General features: G+C 40.3%; 1 protein-coding gene across 1 annotated transcript in view; it reads left to right on the top strand.

The window, feature by feature from the left end:
- PAK1 (p21 (RAC1) activated kinase 1) overlaps positions 1 to 14,629 on the top strand; it is a 357,978-nt gene that overhangs the window by 319,093 nt on the left and 24,256 nt on the right. The window contains exons 13-14 of the mRNA XM_086933892.1: positions 9,335 to 9,434; positions 13,226 to 13,422. Of these exons, the coding sequence (XP_086790018.1) occupies positions 9,335 to 9,434; positions 13,226 to 13,422 (297 nt within the window). The remainder of the gene's footprint in view (positions 1 to 9,334; positions 9,435 to 13,225; positions 13,423 to 14,629) is intronic.

Genomic DNA, 14,629 nt, shown 5'->3' with positions numbered 1-14,629 from the left:
CACTTGGCAGCCTCATAAATAACTTTTAATGTGACCAGCAGGAACAGCCCCCACTTGGGGATTATTTGGAACTACCAGTCCAAATAGGCAATGGCTCGCTCACCTGAGCGTGTTGTCGACAAATCTAAATAAAAGGTGGCATTATGACTAGTGGCTGTTTGTTTCCTGTTTGGTGCAAGGAGCACGGTCCATGATGAAGGGCGTTGGCCCGAAACGGGTCGGACCTCGAGTATTTTGAGAAGTGTGTGTCCGCAACAGATGATCTTGCAAATGTGCTATTACCTACCTGCGAGTGTGGTCCTACCGCGGAGGGCAACTTGTATATGTGTGTATATATATATATATATATATATATATATATATATATATATATTTGGTACGTTGTCGTCTCAGCAGCCAATGGTTCGGTAAAAAGACGAGGCAAACCCAGTATCTGGTGCGTGTTAATTTATTTTCACCCAACTCCACTCTGCCATCAATATATATATATCAGAAAGTCAGTTGTTGGATTCTTCATGCTACAGAAAAAGCAACTTAACAGCCTTAAAAGCATCATGGCAAGAACAGAACTTAAAACTGATGGCATGGAGAAGCGCCAAATTATTATCCAATGATGAGTACAGTTTCATGAATAAAGATCACCCGGTAATACCGACTTTCTATTTAATACCGAAAATACATTAAAATGCTAATACACCACCTGGGCGTCCGATCATATCGGCTATTAACAGCTCAACTGAGAATATCTCACGATACATAGACTTTTTCCTTCAGGAATGGATAAAGCGCTTAGAATCATATGTACAGGACACTTCTGATTTTATCAGAAAACTAAACAATGTTGTCTGGAGCACAGATTGTTTATTAAAAACACTTGATGTAGCTTCGCTATATACGTCAATCAAACACTCTGATGATATGAAGGCAGTAGAATTTTACCTGAACAAGAGAGCAATGAATTTCTCTGCACATAACAGGATGTTGTTGTCAATGATCCAAACATGCTTAGAACAGAACTATTTTCAGTTTAATAACAAAATATACCAGCAGATTAGGGGGGTTGCTATGGGGGCCTGCTTCTCCCCGAGTCTGGCATGTCTTCACATGGAACTTTGGGAGGAGCAGGTCCTCGGGGGCCTCCTGCGGGCAACTATGTAGGAACATGTACCCATTTACCTAAGATATATTGACGATCTATTTATGGTATGGCGGGGGTCATTGACGGAGGCTCATGAAGAACAGCCTCAATTTAAAATTCACGTCACATATTGACGCTAGGTCAGTGGTGTTTCTTGACACAGAGGTGTATATAAATGATACTGGTCTGGCTACGAGAATGCACAGAAAGCCCACAGCTGGGAACACTGTACTGCACGCTTCAAGCCAGCATCCTCACCACCTGATCAGTAGTATTCCCTTTGGGGAAATGCTACGGATCAGGCGGATAAGTAGCACTGATGCAGACTGCGAAAAAGCTCAGGAGTAGAGTAAGGCACATTTTTTGTCCCGAGGCTATTCTGCCAAAGTCATCCAGCGGGCAATTAACTGATCAGCATCTATAACTAGGGAAGAAGCACTCGCTGTGAAGGATAAACCTAGCATACTGCCAGAAACAGATACAAAAATCATGCCCAGAGTTATCACTACATATAGCAAGCAACACAAGGAAATCCGGCGGATTTTCTACAAAAATTGGAATCTGATAACAGGGGACCCTGTTATTGGCAAATACATCAAAAGTAAGCCAAATATAACATTTAGAAAATCCGTGTCCATGGCGGACAAGCTAGTAAGTAATTTCCTTGAGAAGCCGGTATCGGATACATGGTGGGCCCTTGGTGGAGGATTTAAGAAATGCAGAGCCTGCAAGGCATGTAGACAGGGGTGCAAGACAACCCACCATACAGTGCCATTCATAAATAAGCCTGTACAGATCAAAAAGCGCATGACATGTAAGACTGAATTCGCAATCTATGTGCTACAATGCCCCTGTGAACTCCGGTATGTGGGTAGCACCCGCCTGCCGGTGCGCAAGCGGATATTGCAGCATATCCGGGCCATCATGGGAAAAGACCAATCATACCCGGTGGCCCGCCACTTTGAAAGCCTACACAACAGTGATCCATCAGTTTTACAATATTATGCCATTGACTGTGTTATGCCACTTAAGAGAGGGGGTGATAGAGATGCTAAACTTCGGTTATTAGAAACTCGGTATATAATAAAACTGGACAGTAAGACCCCGCGGGGTCTTAATGCAAGTGAAGATTTACACACGTGCCTCTAGTTCTGTATATGAAGTATACCTGATTTTAATTAATTTTTTGCACTCTAACTAAGCATCTCCAGGGAAAAAAAATATATATATAAGAAACGCATAACAGTTTACTGAACATTATCGGATAGGATGGTTTTAGCAATTTACATCTATTGTGGTGTGAGGACCAATAGAAATGAACAACAATCTCCTTCCACATCTTTCCATGATTTTACAATTTATTTTATGATTTAACAAACACATATTTGCACTATTCAGCACTTTATGGTTGGGGTTCACGATGAGTACTTTTAAACAATATTTGAGCCTATATGAATTAGTTTGGAGAATAACTATTGCATACCCCATTATGAAACTCGTGTTTTAACTGGGTATTCAGATGAATCAAAAACATTTTTAATACAACATTCATGGAGTTTTTACAGAACTATATTTATATTGTTGAAATTTGCACATAATAACTGTTGCTTAGTTGCATTTCTTAATCAGTTTTTTTATGAATTCAGACACGTTGTCTTTTATTGTAAATAAGAATATATAATTTTATACATTTTATATAGTTTTCCTTGATTATCAAACAGTGTAACAATTTATGTAATATGTTAAATTATTGTATTGCGTATTTTTGCACAGCTTATATGTTGCACATTCCAATTTTCAATGTTTTGGAATTATGGCACTGTGCCATTATTTCAACATAAAATGAACCGGTTAAAACACATACAATGGTATAACAACTAAGGGTTAACAGGGGTAGGCTATGACCATCTGGCGCCACCCCCTTTTTGGGCTCAATAAGTACCCTCATCACTCACAGCAATGTATCATGTGATCAAGTCTCTGGCTAGAGGCGAAACGCGTCATGCGGGCTTGCTGGGTGTTATTCTGTTCAAAGGAATAAAACACTGAGTAGGCACCAGAACTGGGTTTGACTTGTTCTTCTTGAAGGTCTAAGCAGAGTGACTGAGATGCAGGAGCGTCGGATGGAGTGAATGGAATATATATATATATATATTACCTACTGGCGGTCGCCAGCAGGTAGTTATAGTTAGGATTGGCTACAATAGGAAATCTGCAACATTCTATTGGTAATAACTCTGGCGTCGGTTGAGGAATTTGTGTGTAATTTTCCATAATTTTGGCCAGCTCTGCTCCGCTCCTTCCCTGAAAGTTTCGGGGGGATTCGTGAAGTGGGGGCTGAGAAAAAAGGGGGGTCCCAAAACGTGTTTTCCCCATGTTAATTTCCATAGGACGGTCTGACAAGTCTACAGCCCGAACCGCTGAATGGAATTACGGAAAACTTGGCAAAATTGTAGGGACTGGTACGCAGATGTGCCTTTGCTATGTTTGGTGAAAATTGCTCCAGTGGTTTTTTAGAAAATTAACTTCAAAAACACATATATATCTATAGGCGCGCTGCAGGCGCTCACCGTTGCTCGTACCGGGAAGCGCACCCAGCGCTACGGGAGTGCGCGAGCGGAAAGCTGATTGGCTGTCGGGTGTCTGTCAACATTCTGAACAGTCCGGAGAGTCCGCCATCTTGTGTCTCGGTAGAATTGAGACACAAGAGGTGAACATAAAAAGTGGGAAAAGTTTAAAAGGGGGCAGGGTAGACATCCCCTGACCCCCTAGGTTTTTTTGAGGGGGGCCTAGAAGGACCCTGAAGGGCAAAAAAACAATTTTTTGGGGGGAAATTTTTGCGGGGTAAGCGCTGGGTACGTTCCCAGGTTCGCTCTCCGGTACGCGCACCCTGAGCACACCACAGGTAAAAACAGAGAAAGAAAATAGATAATACAGCTCTTTTTTGAGAATTGGAGATAGTTCTAAAAAGAACAGCTTTTTTTCTTATGTTTTTTCAGAACAAAAACAAAAACTGCTCAACAGGAGCAAAAAAAAGGGGAAAAATTAGGGCTGGGGAAGGCAGCGGTGTTCTGGCCTCTTGCGTGCAATGAGCTTGATGCTCTGCTCACCATAGCAAAGCATTTCATCGCATTGCTTGCACTTTATAGTAATGTCACTAAAAACAGGTTGAATGTTAGGAATCATCTCCAATTCCGCTGCACGTCCTCTCCCTGATGTGGCTCTTCCTGTAGATGTAGAGGCACCATCCCTTGGGGGATTACGTGCCAGGTCTCGGACGCTCTCCCGGGCATAGTTCTGGGGTTGCCTGCGTTGGACGTGGCGAATCATTGTTGAATTGCCAAAACTGTACTTCCTTCTTGGGTCTCCTCGGGAAAGCACAGTTTGGCAGATTTTGCATTCAACTTTGGGAGCATTCACCTTTTTTAATCCTTCAGGAATTGAAAAAAACTTCCAAATAAAATGCTCCTTGATCTTGGGCTGGGGAGGCTCTTCCTCATTGAAGCCATCTCAGTCCTCACTACTGCTGGATTGTCTAGCTGCCATTCTTTGCACAAAATGGTAGGACAGAAAAAAACAGGTCTTGCAGTCACAAAAGGGAAAGAAGAAGTGAAGGAAATGGGTGGGGTTTTCATTAGTTGTAAAAAAACTGTTAACAACCAATGAAAAGAGTTATTTTAAGGTCACATGATTTGACGCGCACACCCGAGCGCTTCAGGGGGCGCTTACGCGGCACGAACGTAAGCGCTTCCGGGGCCGCTTATGCGGCACGTACGTAGGCGCTTCCGGGGGCGCTTACGCAGGCGCTGACGCGGCGCGTCTAAATGACGTTTTGCTAACATTCCGAAAATAGGTTCAAAGTTGTAATACGGGTATTTACAATCAAAAATACTACTTTTATAAGTATGCTACTGAATGTCTTGCATTATTATTTAGTTAAATACTTACTTTTTTTTCCGCACGAAGAAATGGCGCTCGCGCTGCGCTCTCAGGTGAGCTTACCGGTGCGCGCACCCTGAGCACCCCAAGACAGTATGAAAAAAAAAGTAAAAATACATTGAAAAAAAATATTCTTGTGAAAAAAAAATATTAGTTATAAAAAACAGGTAATAAAAATCATAAGTGTCTCTCTTTGCATGCTGGTACTTGCAGTTATTCAGGTGAGTTATCGTCTTGATCCTTTGTAGGTTCCAGGCATCTGTGTGCATTCAACTTGTAAGTGACAGCCTTTAGTAGGTAAGGACTTCAGAGGCTGCGCGCTATCCTGCGCAAATGAACATCGTGCTTCTGGAAAGCCATACTGTCTCCCCCAGCCTTTCAGTTCGAAATGGTGCAACACTGCTTAACACGGCTCGGGCAGCCGCGTGTTTTATGTCCTTCAAAGCCCTGGATCAAGATGATAACTCACCTGAATAACTGCAAGTACCAGCATGCAAAGAGAGACACTTACGATAAGCCACACCCACTATGGGCAGTCTCTTGGAATAAATTAAAAGTACAACAAACAGGCGAGTTCTCTAAGCATCTGTGAACTCATGATGAAGAGGCGTTGGCCTCGAAACGCGTCGAGTATCAGATTTTAATTTTGGACTGTGGGGTAGCGAGCTGCATCGAGGCTAACACTGGCCAAATGGTCTGAGCATCGGTGAGTGCATATCTGCAGCACCAGGGCTTTGAAGGACATATATATATATATATATATATATATATATATATATATATATATATATTCCGCCGTCTTCGTGCTATACCTCAGTAAGTTCAAAACACGACACAGGTCCCAAAATCAGGCACTAATATTGTATTGGTAGTGGAGCCACCAGCACTTGCAAAGCCAACTTGTCTGACTTTATTGAGCTAACATATGCACATCACATGTATTCACGTCTTAGTGTGCATCTGCTCATTATTTCTAGCTGCATTGACTTTTCCCGATTGATCACCTTGTTTTCACAGTTCCTTGAGCCAGATAAATATAATTAGCTACACGTGCTCTAAGTATTAGAAAAAGTTTGCAGATGTTGAAGATGTGCCGCAGGTGTCATTGTCATAAAATATTTAGTGACTCAAATTGTTAGACGTTCTGTACTAGGCACCGCTTTGAAAAAAGTCAGGGTAATTTGTAGTAGACAGAAAAATGTAGTCTACATACATTTTTGCTTATTATGCAGTGCGTAGCTTGAACTGGAGAGAGCACAGTAGTATTTTGTATTCAAATGCTGTACATTACCTGCACTCCATCCAACAACTCAAAGCGAACCAGAAGGGCAGATGTGGCTATTCTTGTTCAACAACACTCAAGAGTAGCTACCTTCAACTGGAGTGGAGTTGCTGCTTTGCTTAGCTGCAGATTAAAATGCATATCCAAAATGACCCACATTTAAATGAACTGGAAAGCGACAGCAGAAACCTTGGCATGTTCCCGCTTCACTGAGGATGGTGTAAAGTAAAGAATATTCAAAACACAGACGTATTTCCAAATTCCGCCATCATGAGTAATAACATTGGTAGTGTGACACTTGCCGGCGTTGAAGCACCTCTCGCTGATTCACTGGTTATGACTTTGCATTGATCTATAAGGCAGAAGATTAGCTTAGCGAGCTGAGCTCACATTGATGGCTTACTATGGTGGATGGAGGTACTGAGATCCATAGTCAACAAGGTACACTCAGCCGTCCGTTCTGATCTGAGTGCCAAAAATTGGTTACTGAATACACCTGTTTTGTAAGTGCTTAGAAAGGGAAACCCAAGTGTTTATTATGACAGTAAGTAGCAGAAAAATTGTGTGGTGTCCACCGGGACAGTTTAGCAAGAAACTATCACCTCGGGGGGGGGGGGGTGGGGGGGGGGACTGCGACTCGTCTACTGTAGTTTTTGTGAAAGCGGTCACTGGTGTTGGCGGAGTGACTCGACTGAATGAGACGAGTTACTGTTTTGGAGGCCACGTCACAGATGTTCAAGAATCCGCTGTATTGCAACTTTTGACCAGCACGGATCATAAAGCTAGTAGTTTAACACTTACAAGCGATTATGCAGTGCTTGCTGATTCACCGCCTAAAGTGATGAGCTGATCTTAAAGCCAGTAGGATTTCTAAGAGCGTTGAATACAAACTGCTGGCAAAATGCCATGTGCTCTTCTGAGGTCAATAATTTGCTTTCATGCAGGGGAGAATCAGCTTTAAGTTCTACACTGAGTACTATAATTCGGGGAATTTGTTATTTACAACGTATATTGACCTGTGGAGACAGTACACACATGGGAGAGTTTGTGCTGTGTATTTGCAATAGTTTCATGACATTTGCATATCTCGCTTGGTTTTGGGATTGCCATCTTGTTGTTGGGCTGTCTCAAACAAAAGGTAATAAGGCAGTAATGCTTGGGGTCAGGTTCGTCCTTGAGTCATGATAAAGCATTTTAAAAATGCCTGCAGCAATTAAAAAATAACAAACAAGGATAGCTTTCTGCATAGAATGCACAATGAGATAAAAATTGAATGTAGTAAAAAAATGTGGTTATTAAGTGCACCTTTCAGATGCCAAACAGTCTGTCTTGCTTTGCGTTGGAACAAAATCCTTGGCGGATTAATGATGCAACAAATATCCTATAGCAAATGACCCAACTAAGCCAATGACTAAATGGGTTGACTCAAAGTCCAAGCTCTGTATTTTGGAAACAATATGTCTTACAGAGAGCTGCACAGTCCAGCCAAACCTAAAAAGAACCATCTTCCAGTCTCATCCGATGGTGCTCAGTAGTACATCAATAATGCGCGTCATGAGTTAACAGTTGACTCATTTGAAAACCTTGACCAGCTGTGTCTAGGAGTACAAATCATATGGGTTTAGTAACTTTAAGAAGGATCTGGGTATAATTTTAGTTGTGTAATAGTAAGCTACAGATACAGAAGTTGTCAGTCAGTCAGTGTTAGAACAATGTGCAGTTCTTGTGGGTGACATTATTCTGACAGGGCTCTAACCATAAACAGCAAAGCTTGCAGATTGCCGCAACACTCATTTATTTTATATTTTTATATATTGCTGAGCAGACCCAGGGGAGAGACAGAGTGTTGAACAGAGAAGGATGAAAAACCTTTTACAGTTTATGGAAGTCCAAAACAGAACATTATCATCCATTAAAAGGGATCGTAAAGCAGAGATTAAAATTAACACAATTTTATTTCATTCAAAATAATAAGAAACAAACATGATTAAATCTGATTATGCACTTATTGAGGTGCAATGTAGTAATAATACATTTAGAAATGCAAACAATGTAGCCTAGTGACATATCACAGAGGTATCAGTGTCAGCAGTATTACCAAAAAAGTGATCAATAGTTGTCCCAACTGAAAATACTGAAGGTGTAGAGTTTCAGTAGAGCCAGGATTATTAGGTCATGTGCACTTGAAGATGTGAAAAGTCAATGACAAGTTTGAGATAAGTAGTGTTCAGATTTAGAAAATGCTCAATCAAGAACATCTTGATGTCCAGAGTCCTAATGCCAATACAAAGAAGGTCAGAAAAATAGGCAGAGAAAAGAATAATGTTTGGGGATAACCCTGTAAAAGGGGCAGGTCCAACAAGTAGCATTCTGTGCTCAATGGTAGCTGCAAAGTAAACTTAACATAGAAACACAATGATTTATGCATGATCTAGGCATACTGCAAGCCACATAGTGTAGCTCAATTGATATGTTCTTAAGCAATGTGCACCTTGTATCAAATTGGGACCCTAGAAGGGAGTGGGTCATCTAACAGTAGATACATTATTTTTTTAATAAATGGACTGAGATATCAAAACGAATATCCTGAATCCTTGATGTTAAGACTCTACGAATAACAAGATCAGCTTGACTGCTGACCTTGTGTATTATATGAAAGGGATAGGCTGTACAGAAATTCTTTAAGATGTCGTAATGTCTCTCGTGATGTCAAAGCAAATAACAGGTTTAATTGAGGCATTCTTCACTACCATTGCGGACAACAGTAAGGGTATAAGTAGCGCTTTATAAGTGTCAAAAATAAATAAATAAATAAATATACAAGTCTGACTCAAGACCAGAACTTTATCTTACCTTGAGCAGCATTTATCAGAGTAGGTTGTAAAATATTGCTCTTATTGTATTTTTAAAAGATCATCTGAACAGCGCATTTATTTTTACATAATAACTCTGCTGAACATGTTTATTTATTACAGTGCCTTCAAGCTTTGGAATTCCTCCATGCAAACCAGGTCATTCATCGGGATATCAAGAGTGACAACATTCTCCTTGGGATGGATGGATCTGTCAAACTGAGTATGCCTCTTCCTTTAATTTCTTCTCTTGCAGGTGTCTTTTTAATTTTTGAGAAGTGTTTTGGGAACATCTCCCCTTGTCCTGCTTTCTTGCTCAGAAACTGCATCACTGTCCTCCTACGTTCTCTGTGAAGCTTTCAAGCCTTGCGCTTTTTCCAGTCCTTCAAATTGTAATTGATGCTTTTACCATCCAAATCTGATATCTTAAGATTTTTAAAGGAAAAGGATCTGTTCTGCCGGCCTCTATCCACTATGCTGTAGCCATGTTCAATATTTCCAGTTAATACACATACTTTAAAATGAAGCATTATCTCTCAGTTTGATTTTATTCCAAGTTTAGTTTGTTGAAGAGGTTTATTTCTAAAGTGTTTGCAATTTGTATGTCTATTGAAGAAACAAGTGCATTGTGTCTGTATGCAGCTTACTGATATAGACTTCTAGCTTGTAGGTATGTTGTATAACCTAATGGTGCTCACTGAGTCCACTTAAGGAAGATTGAAGACTATGTGCACTCTCTGAGAGTCAGAGTTGTCTTACTGTGTAGAGAATAGCTCAAATGCAATTACATATATTCGCTACAAAGCAAACAGTTTTTAAGAAGATATACTTAAGATTTTAGATTTAATAGCATTCAGCCTCATCTTCTGATGAGATCGCCTTTTAAAATGAGCGCGTTTCCATTAGCCTGACCTACTACAATCCTAAGAAAGGGGCTTGTTGTATGGCTTATGTAGAAGCGACATTAAACCGGCGCTGTAGATAGTTTTAGAATGACTTGCAGCAAGAAGGCAGTTAATTATACCTCTTTGTCATTTGGTGATGGATGTTGATTGTTACTGGTATGTTGTATTCAAGATATTATGTGACCTGGGAAACCAGGAGAACATAGAGATCTTGAGTGGATATAGAATTTGGTTGCCTCATCTTGATGAGATTTCATTTTTGTTTTCTGTTCATTATTTTCTATGTTTCATTGTAGTTATTTGTGTTTTGGTAAAGTTTCATTGAGGTTATTATGTTAATTTGTGTTAAACATAATGTTTTTTGTTATATACTTCTTTGTAAGGCTTTGTAAACTAAATAGGAATAATTTGCAATCTCTAAATTGAAGGGACTATATGGCATTTCTGACCTATTATTATTTTTAGAGCTCAAAGGAAAAGAAGGCTCTCCTTGTTCTCCCTGTCCTCGTTTTAAAAAGTTCTGCAGTAGGTGTTTTTAACCTTTGGGACAGATCTCATGCGCGAGAGATGAAGGATGTCCCGACAGCATAAGTCTCTTGCAAGAGGAACTGAGGCAGCCCTAGCCCCTCATAGGTATCTTTGAAAAGCAATAGAATTTTGGAAAATTGTTCTAAAAGGGGAAACTGAACATGATTGCAACGTCTGAAACGCAACCTATATTATTGTAAAATAAATATAGGTAACAACGGATCTCACTTTTTTGATGGAAAATTTCAAATAATAATTTCTAGCACTCTGTCAAAATATCTGTCATTCTGTGCATCTTAAAACCCCCTTAAGCATTTTACCATGATAACAATGATTTTAGTGTCGTTTATTGGATTTATTTCAGGAAATGCAGCACTGGCTTTAATTTTTTTGACTTCTCTTTTTTCTGAACAAACATTAACAGGTTAAGGAAAATCCAACATATATTATATAAATGCACACAATCAAACTCTTACCCTCTGAGCAGGAAGGGGTCCCGCAATCAGCTAAAAATAATATAACTGTCAGGCATAATGCATGAAACAGCAACATCCAATGACATTAAAAACACTGACAAAATCATTAGGCACTCCCAAACAGCCATAACCTCATTGTCTCCCCCTTACAAAGTAGTACAAGAATTATATACTTATCCGTGCATGAACCCTATATACCCATACACGCACCTGTAAACTACTCACACCTAGGAAACATAAGCAACAAAAACATTATAACCAGAAAACATTACAGCCACAACATCTCACATGTGGAGCTATACTTTGGATTTTCCTTGGTTGTTCCATATACTGCCATCTTATAAAGTAAACTAGCTGCCACAATATAGCTAAGGCATGGGGCTCCCTAAATGCAGATCAAATTGTTATCTATTAATTGAGGATTACTTCACTGGCATTAATTGTTGGACCACCTCCCGCCATACTCGTCATATACACAGACTTGGGGTCTCTAGCTCCCAGTGTCATAGGATCCTCCCTAGATCTCAATGACAAGACCTAACAAGGCTGAAAACCGTCTGGGAGGGATCACGTAGGGCAATCGAGGTGGACTGTTCCCATGAGAAGCAAGGTCAAAACTGATTTGCATAAGGTGGGCCTTTGGCTAGAGTGGCACCATGGGTTATTTACGATGAGTTGGGATGCTACCTGAGCAATTGCCAGTGGTTACTCTATTTGCAAGCATTCCTCCCATCACCTGTACTGTGATTGATATACAGAGTGCTTTCCCTTTCCCCTTCAGAGCGATGGGCATTTCTGTGATATTCTCCACAGGTTGCCAATCTAACCAGATAAAGTGTTTCCGTGCTTGAAGCTCCAAAGAAATGATGATCCTCATCTGCCTTATGGGTCAATTACAATTAAGACTAATCTTGTTCAGGTCTTAATGCTCTCTAGGACGCCTTGGAACACAATTGACTATATTCCAATCTGAATGGCTCTTACACCATTTCTGGATTGCTACTTACCTTACGCACTACACTGATGCAGTTACAAAAAAACTCTTCAACTGACCAAAGGTGTACTTTTAAATACTCGTAGCACTGACCACCCACTGTGCCACCCGATATTGTATCAACACTTGCTGGGCACATTCTAGCTTGAGTACCATGTAACAATTTCTGCACAACAAATCTCCTCCAACTTGGAGTAAAACTCACCTTAACCCTGATAACCCGATTGCTTTGTTTTGCTCCGTTATATCCCAGCTCTTCCATAGTTGACAGGCCAAGCTTTCACAGCTTTGCCTTCCCTCTGTCATGTTGTCAGCAACTGCACATGCAGCTTTACACCTCGCCTCATGCAGACTTAGGTTTTCACTAGTGCTGTGCAATCACAGCACGTGCACAAACAGTGTTCAGACCCTAGAGTGTTCACCAAGACTGTTAAGAGCGATCAGAGCTCCTGTTGAGATTTAATACATATGAAAAGTATTAGCCTTACCTTTCCTACACCACAAATGTTCTCCTGAAGGTCCATTCTCATGGCCACTGAAGAAAAGACAGTACATTTATTAGTATATCATAATTCATGAGGCAATAATAGTCCACTCGCATCACTAGTCTGTAGGTCTCAATACGTTTTCTCAATGAAACATTACTACAGTATACGTCTAAGAATCCTGTTGGTGTTTGGCTTACTGCAACCATGTATTGTTAGAATTCAAAAAAACAATATTAAATACCAGTTTGGTTCTTCATTTTTGTAGGAAAGGTCTCTTGGCCACACTACAGTATTGTAGCATGCCCACAGTATTTATAGGGTAAGCTATCAACTATGAGTATACGTTAGCTATTATGTGTGTGGGAACTTTTCCTTAAGGAGAGTTCTGGCATAAATAGGTTTGTAGACCCAGATTTAAAGTATCCTTGGTAATTGCTATCCAGATACTTTCAGAACATAACTATTGAGCTGGAGCAAATGCCAGATTAGAGACAGATGCTTGTAGCTGTCAAGTCATGGGAGGTTTCCTATCTAAATACTGCATGTTCAGTAAATTGCAATGTTAAAAAAATCACAATTTGCCTTCAGTGACATATTTAACACTAAGGCATATCTATTTTCAGCGGACTTTGGATTCTGTGCCCAAATCACGCCGGAGCAGAGTAAACGCAGCACAATGGTGGGGACACCGTACTGGATGGCTCCTGAAGTGGTGACGCGGAAAGCCTATGGACCAAAAGTTGATATTTGGTCATTAGGAATTATGGCGATTGAAATGATTGAAGGGGAGCCTCCTTACTTAAATGAGAACCCTCTCCGGGTAAGTAGTCCTTCATCCTGTTTGTATCAAGTTACAAATGTTGGTAGTCCCTAAAACACAATATTGTGTTGTGGCCAAATCCGAATTTCCCAATCAAAAGCAACATGTAATTGCCATAATGAATATCCTTCATTATAGAAATTCAAAGAACTTTGAAGGGGCCCTCCGGTGAATGATGTCACAATAGATTTCAAACCCCCAGCAGACATCATTAAACAAAGGAACATTCTAGAACGCAAACTGGTGGTGATTGTTGGAGATAGTGGACAGGGCAAATAACTTCTTTTCTCTAGACTGGATGGCCCTTTTGATGATTAGGTGGTTGTTGCCGTAAATAACTTTTTATTATGTATCTTAATACGTACTGGGATTTTATATAGCGTACACCTAGCTTTGAAGCAATGGAGCAGTGAGATAGTGGATGGGGGAGTGAGTCTCATTTGAGGTAAGGTGCTTTCTAAGTCCTCAGTACATAGCTTGAGAAGGTTCGTCTTCTGGTCCTTTCCTTTCTTTCTGGTACGGCTCTGCCAGTGCTTGATTCATTTCAGACGCATCCGGGTGAGAACACAGAGCAATGTAAGAACTTCAAATTTCAGAATGTTTCAACTGTGTTTAAATAGCTGCATCTACCAAGAAAGCTCACTTTTTTCCCCCATCACTTTTCCTGTGCTTATCTCTCATAGTTCTCATTCATTTTTAACTCCTTTGAAGTATAGAGGTGTTTGATGTTGCTATGATGCACCCTAGATATAGACTTCAATAAATGTAATAGCTCTTTCTAGCATGAGTCACAGTTCAGTGGGTAACTTTTTTAACTCTTGATCATGGGACACATGTTAAAGCCCTTAGAATGTTTGGCTCAAATTCGAAGGCCACTGTGACCCCCTGGATTACCAAGTGGTTTCCTACTTGTCAAAAACCCTGCTGAATTTTGTATGCAATTATCAAGCTTCAAAGAAAAAAGCAAGCTGTTTTGGGCAGCATGTTTAGAGAATGCTGGTCAGAAGGGTTCACTGTTAAAAACGAATATTTGCACTATTAAACAATAAAGACACATGAAAACAATTTATAGCAACAAAGGGATCAAACTCTTACAAATATAGGCATAGATATTTTAATTATGTATTTGCTAGCTAACCCAATCATCTGCAGTCTTCTACTTGCATACATCACAAATCCCATCCGTCTTGTTCCCTTTTACCCGTCA

This window comes from Lissotriton vulgaris, chromosome 8 (genome assembly GCF_964263255.1).
Source record: "Lissotriton vulgaris chromosome 8, aLisVul1.2, whole genome shotgun sequence".
NCBI classification, from domain to species: Eukaryota; Metazoa; Chordata; class Amphibia; order Caudata; family Salamandridae; genus Lissotriton; species Lissotriton vulgaris.
Note: the sequence above shows the minus strand (reverse complement) of the source record. Positions and strands in the feature narration are given on the sequence as shown.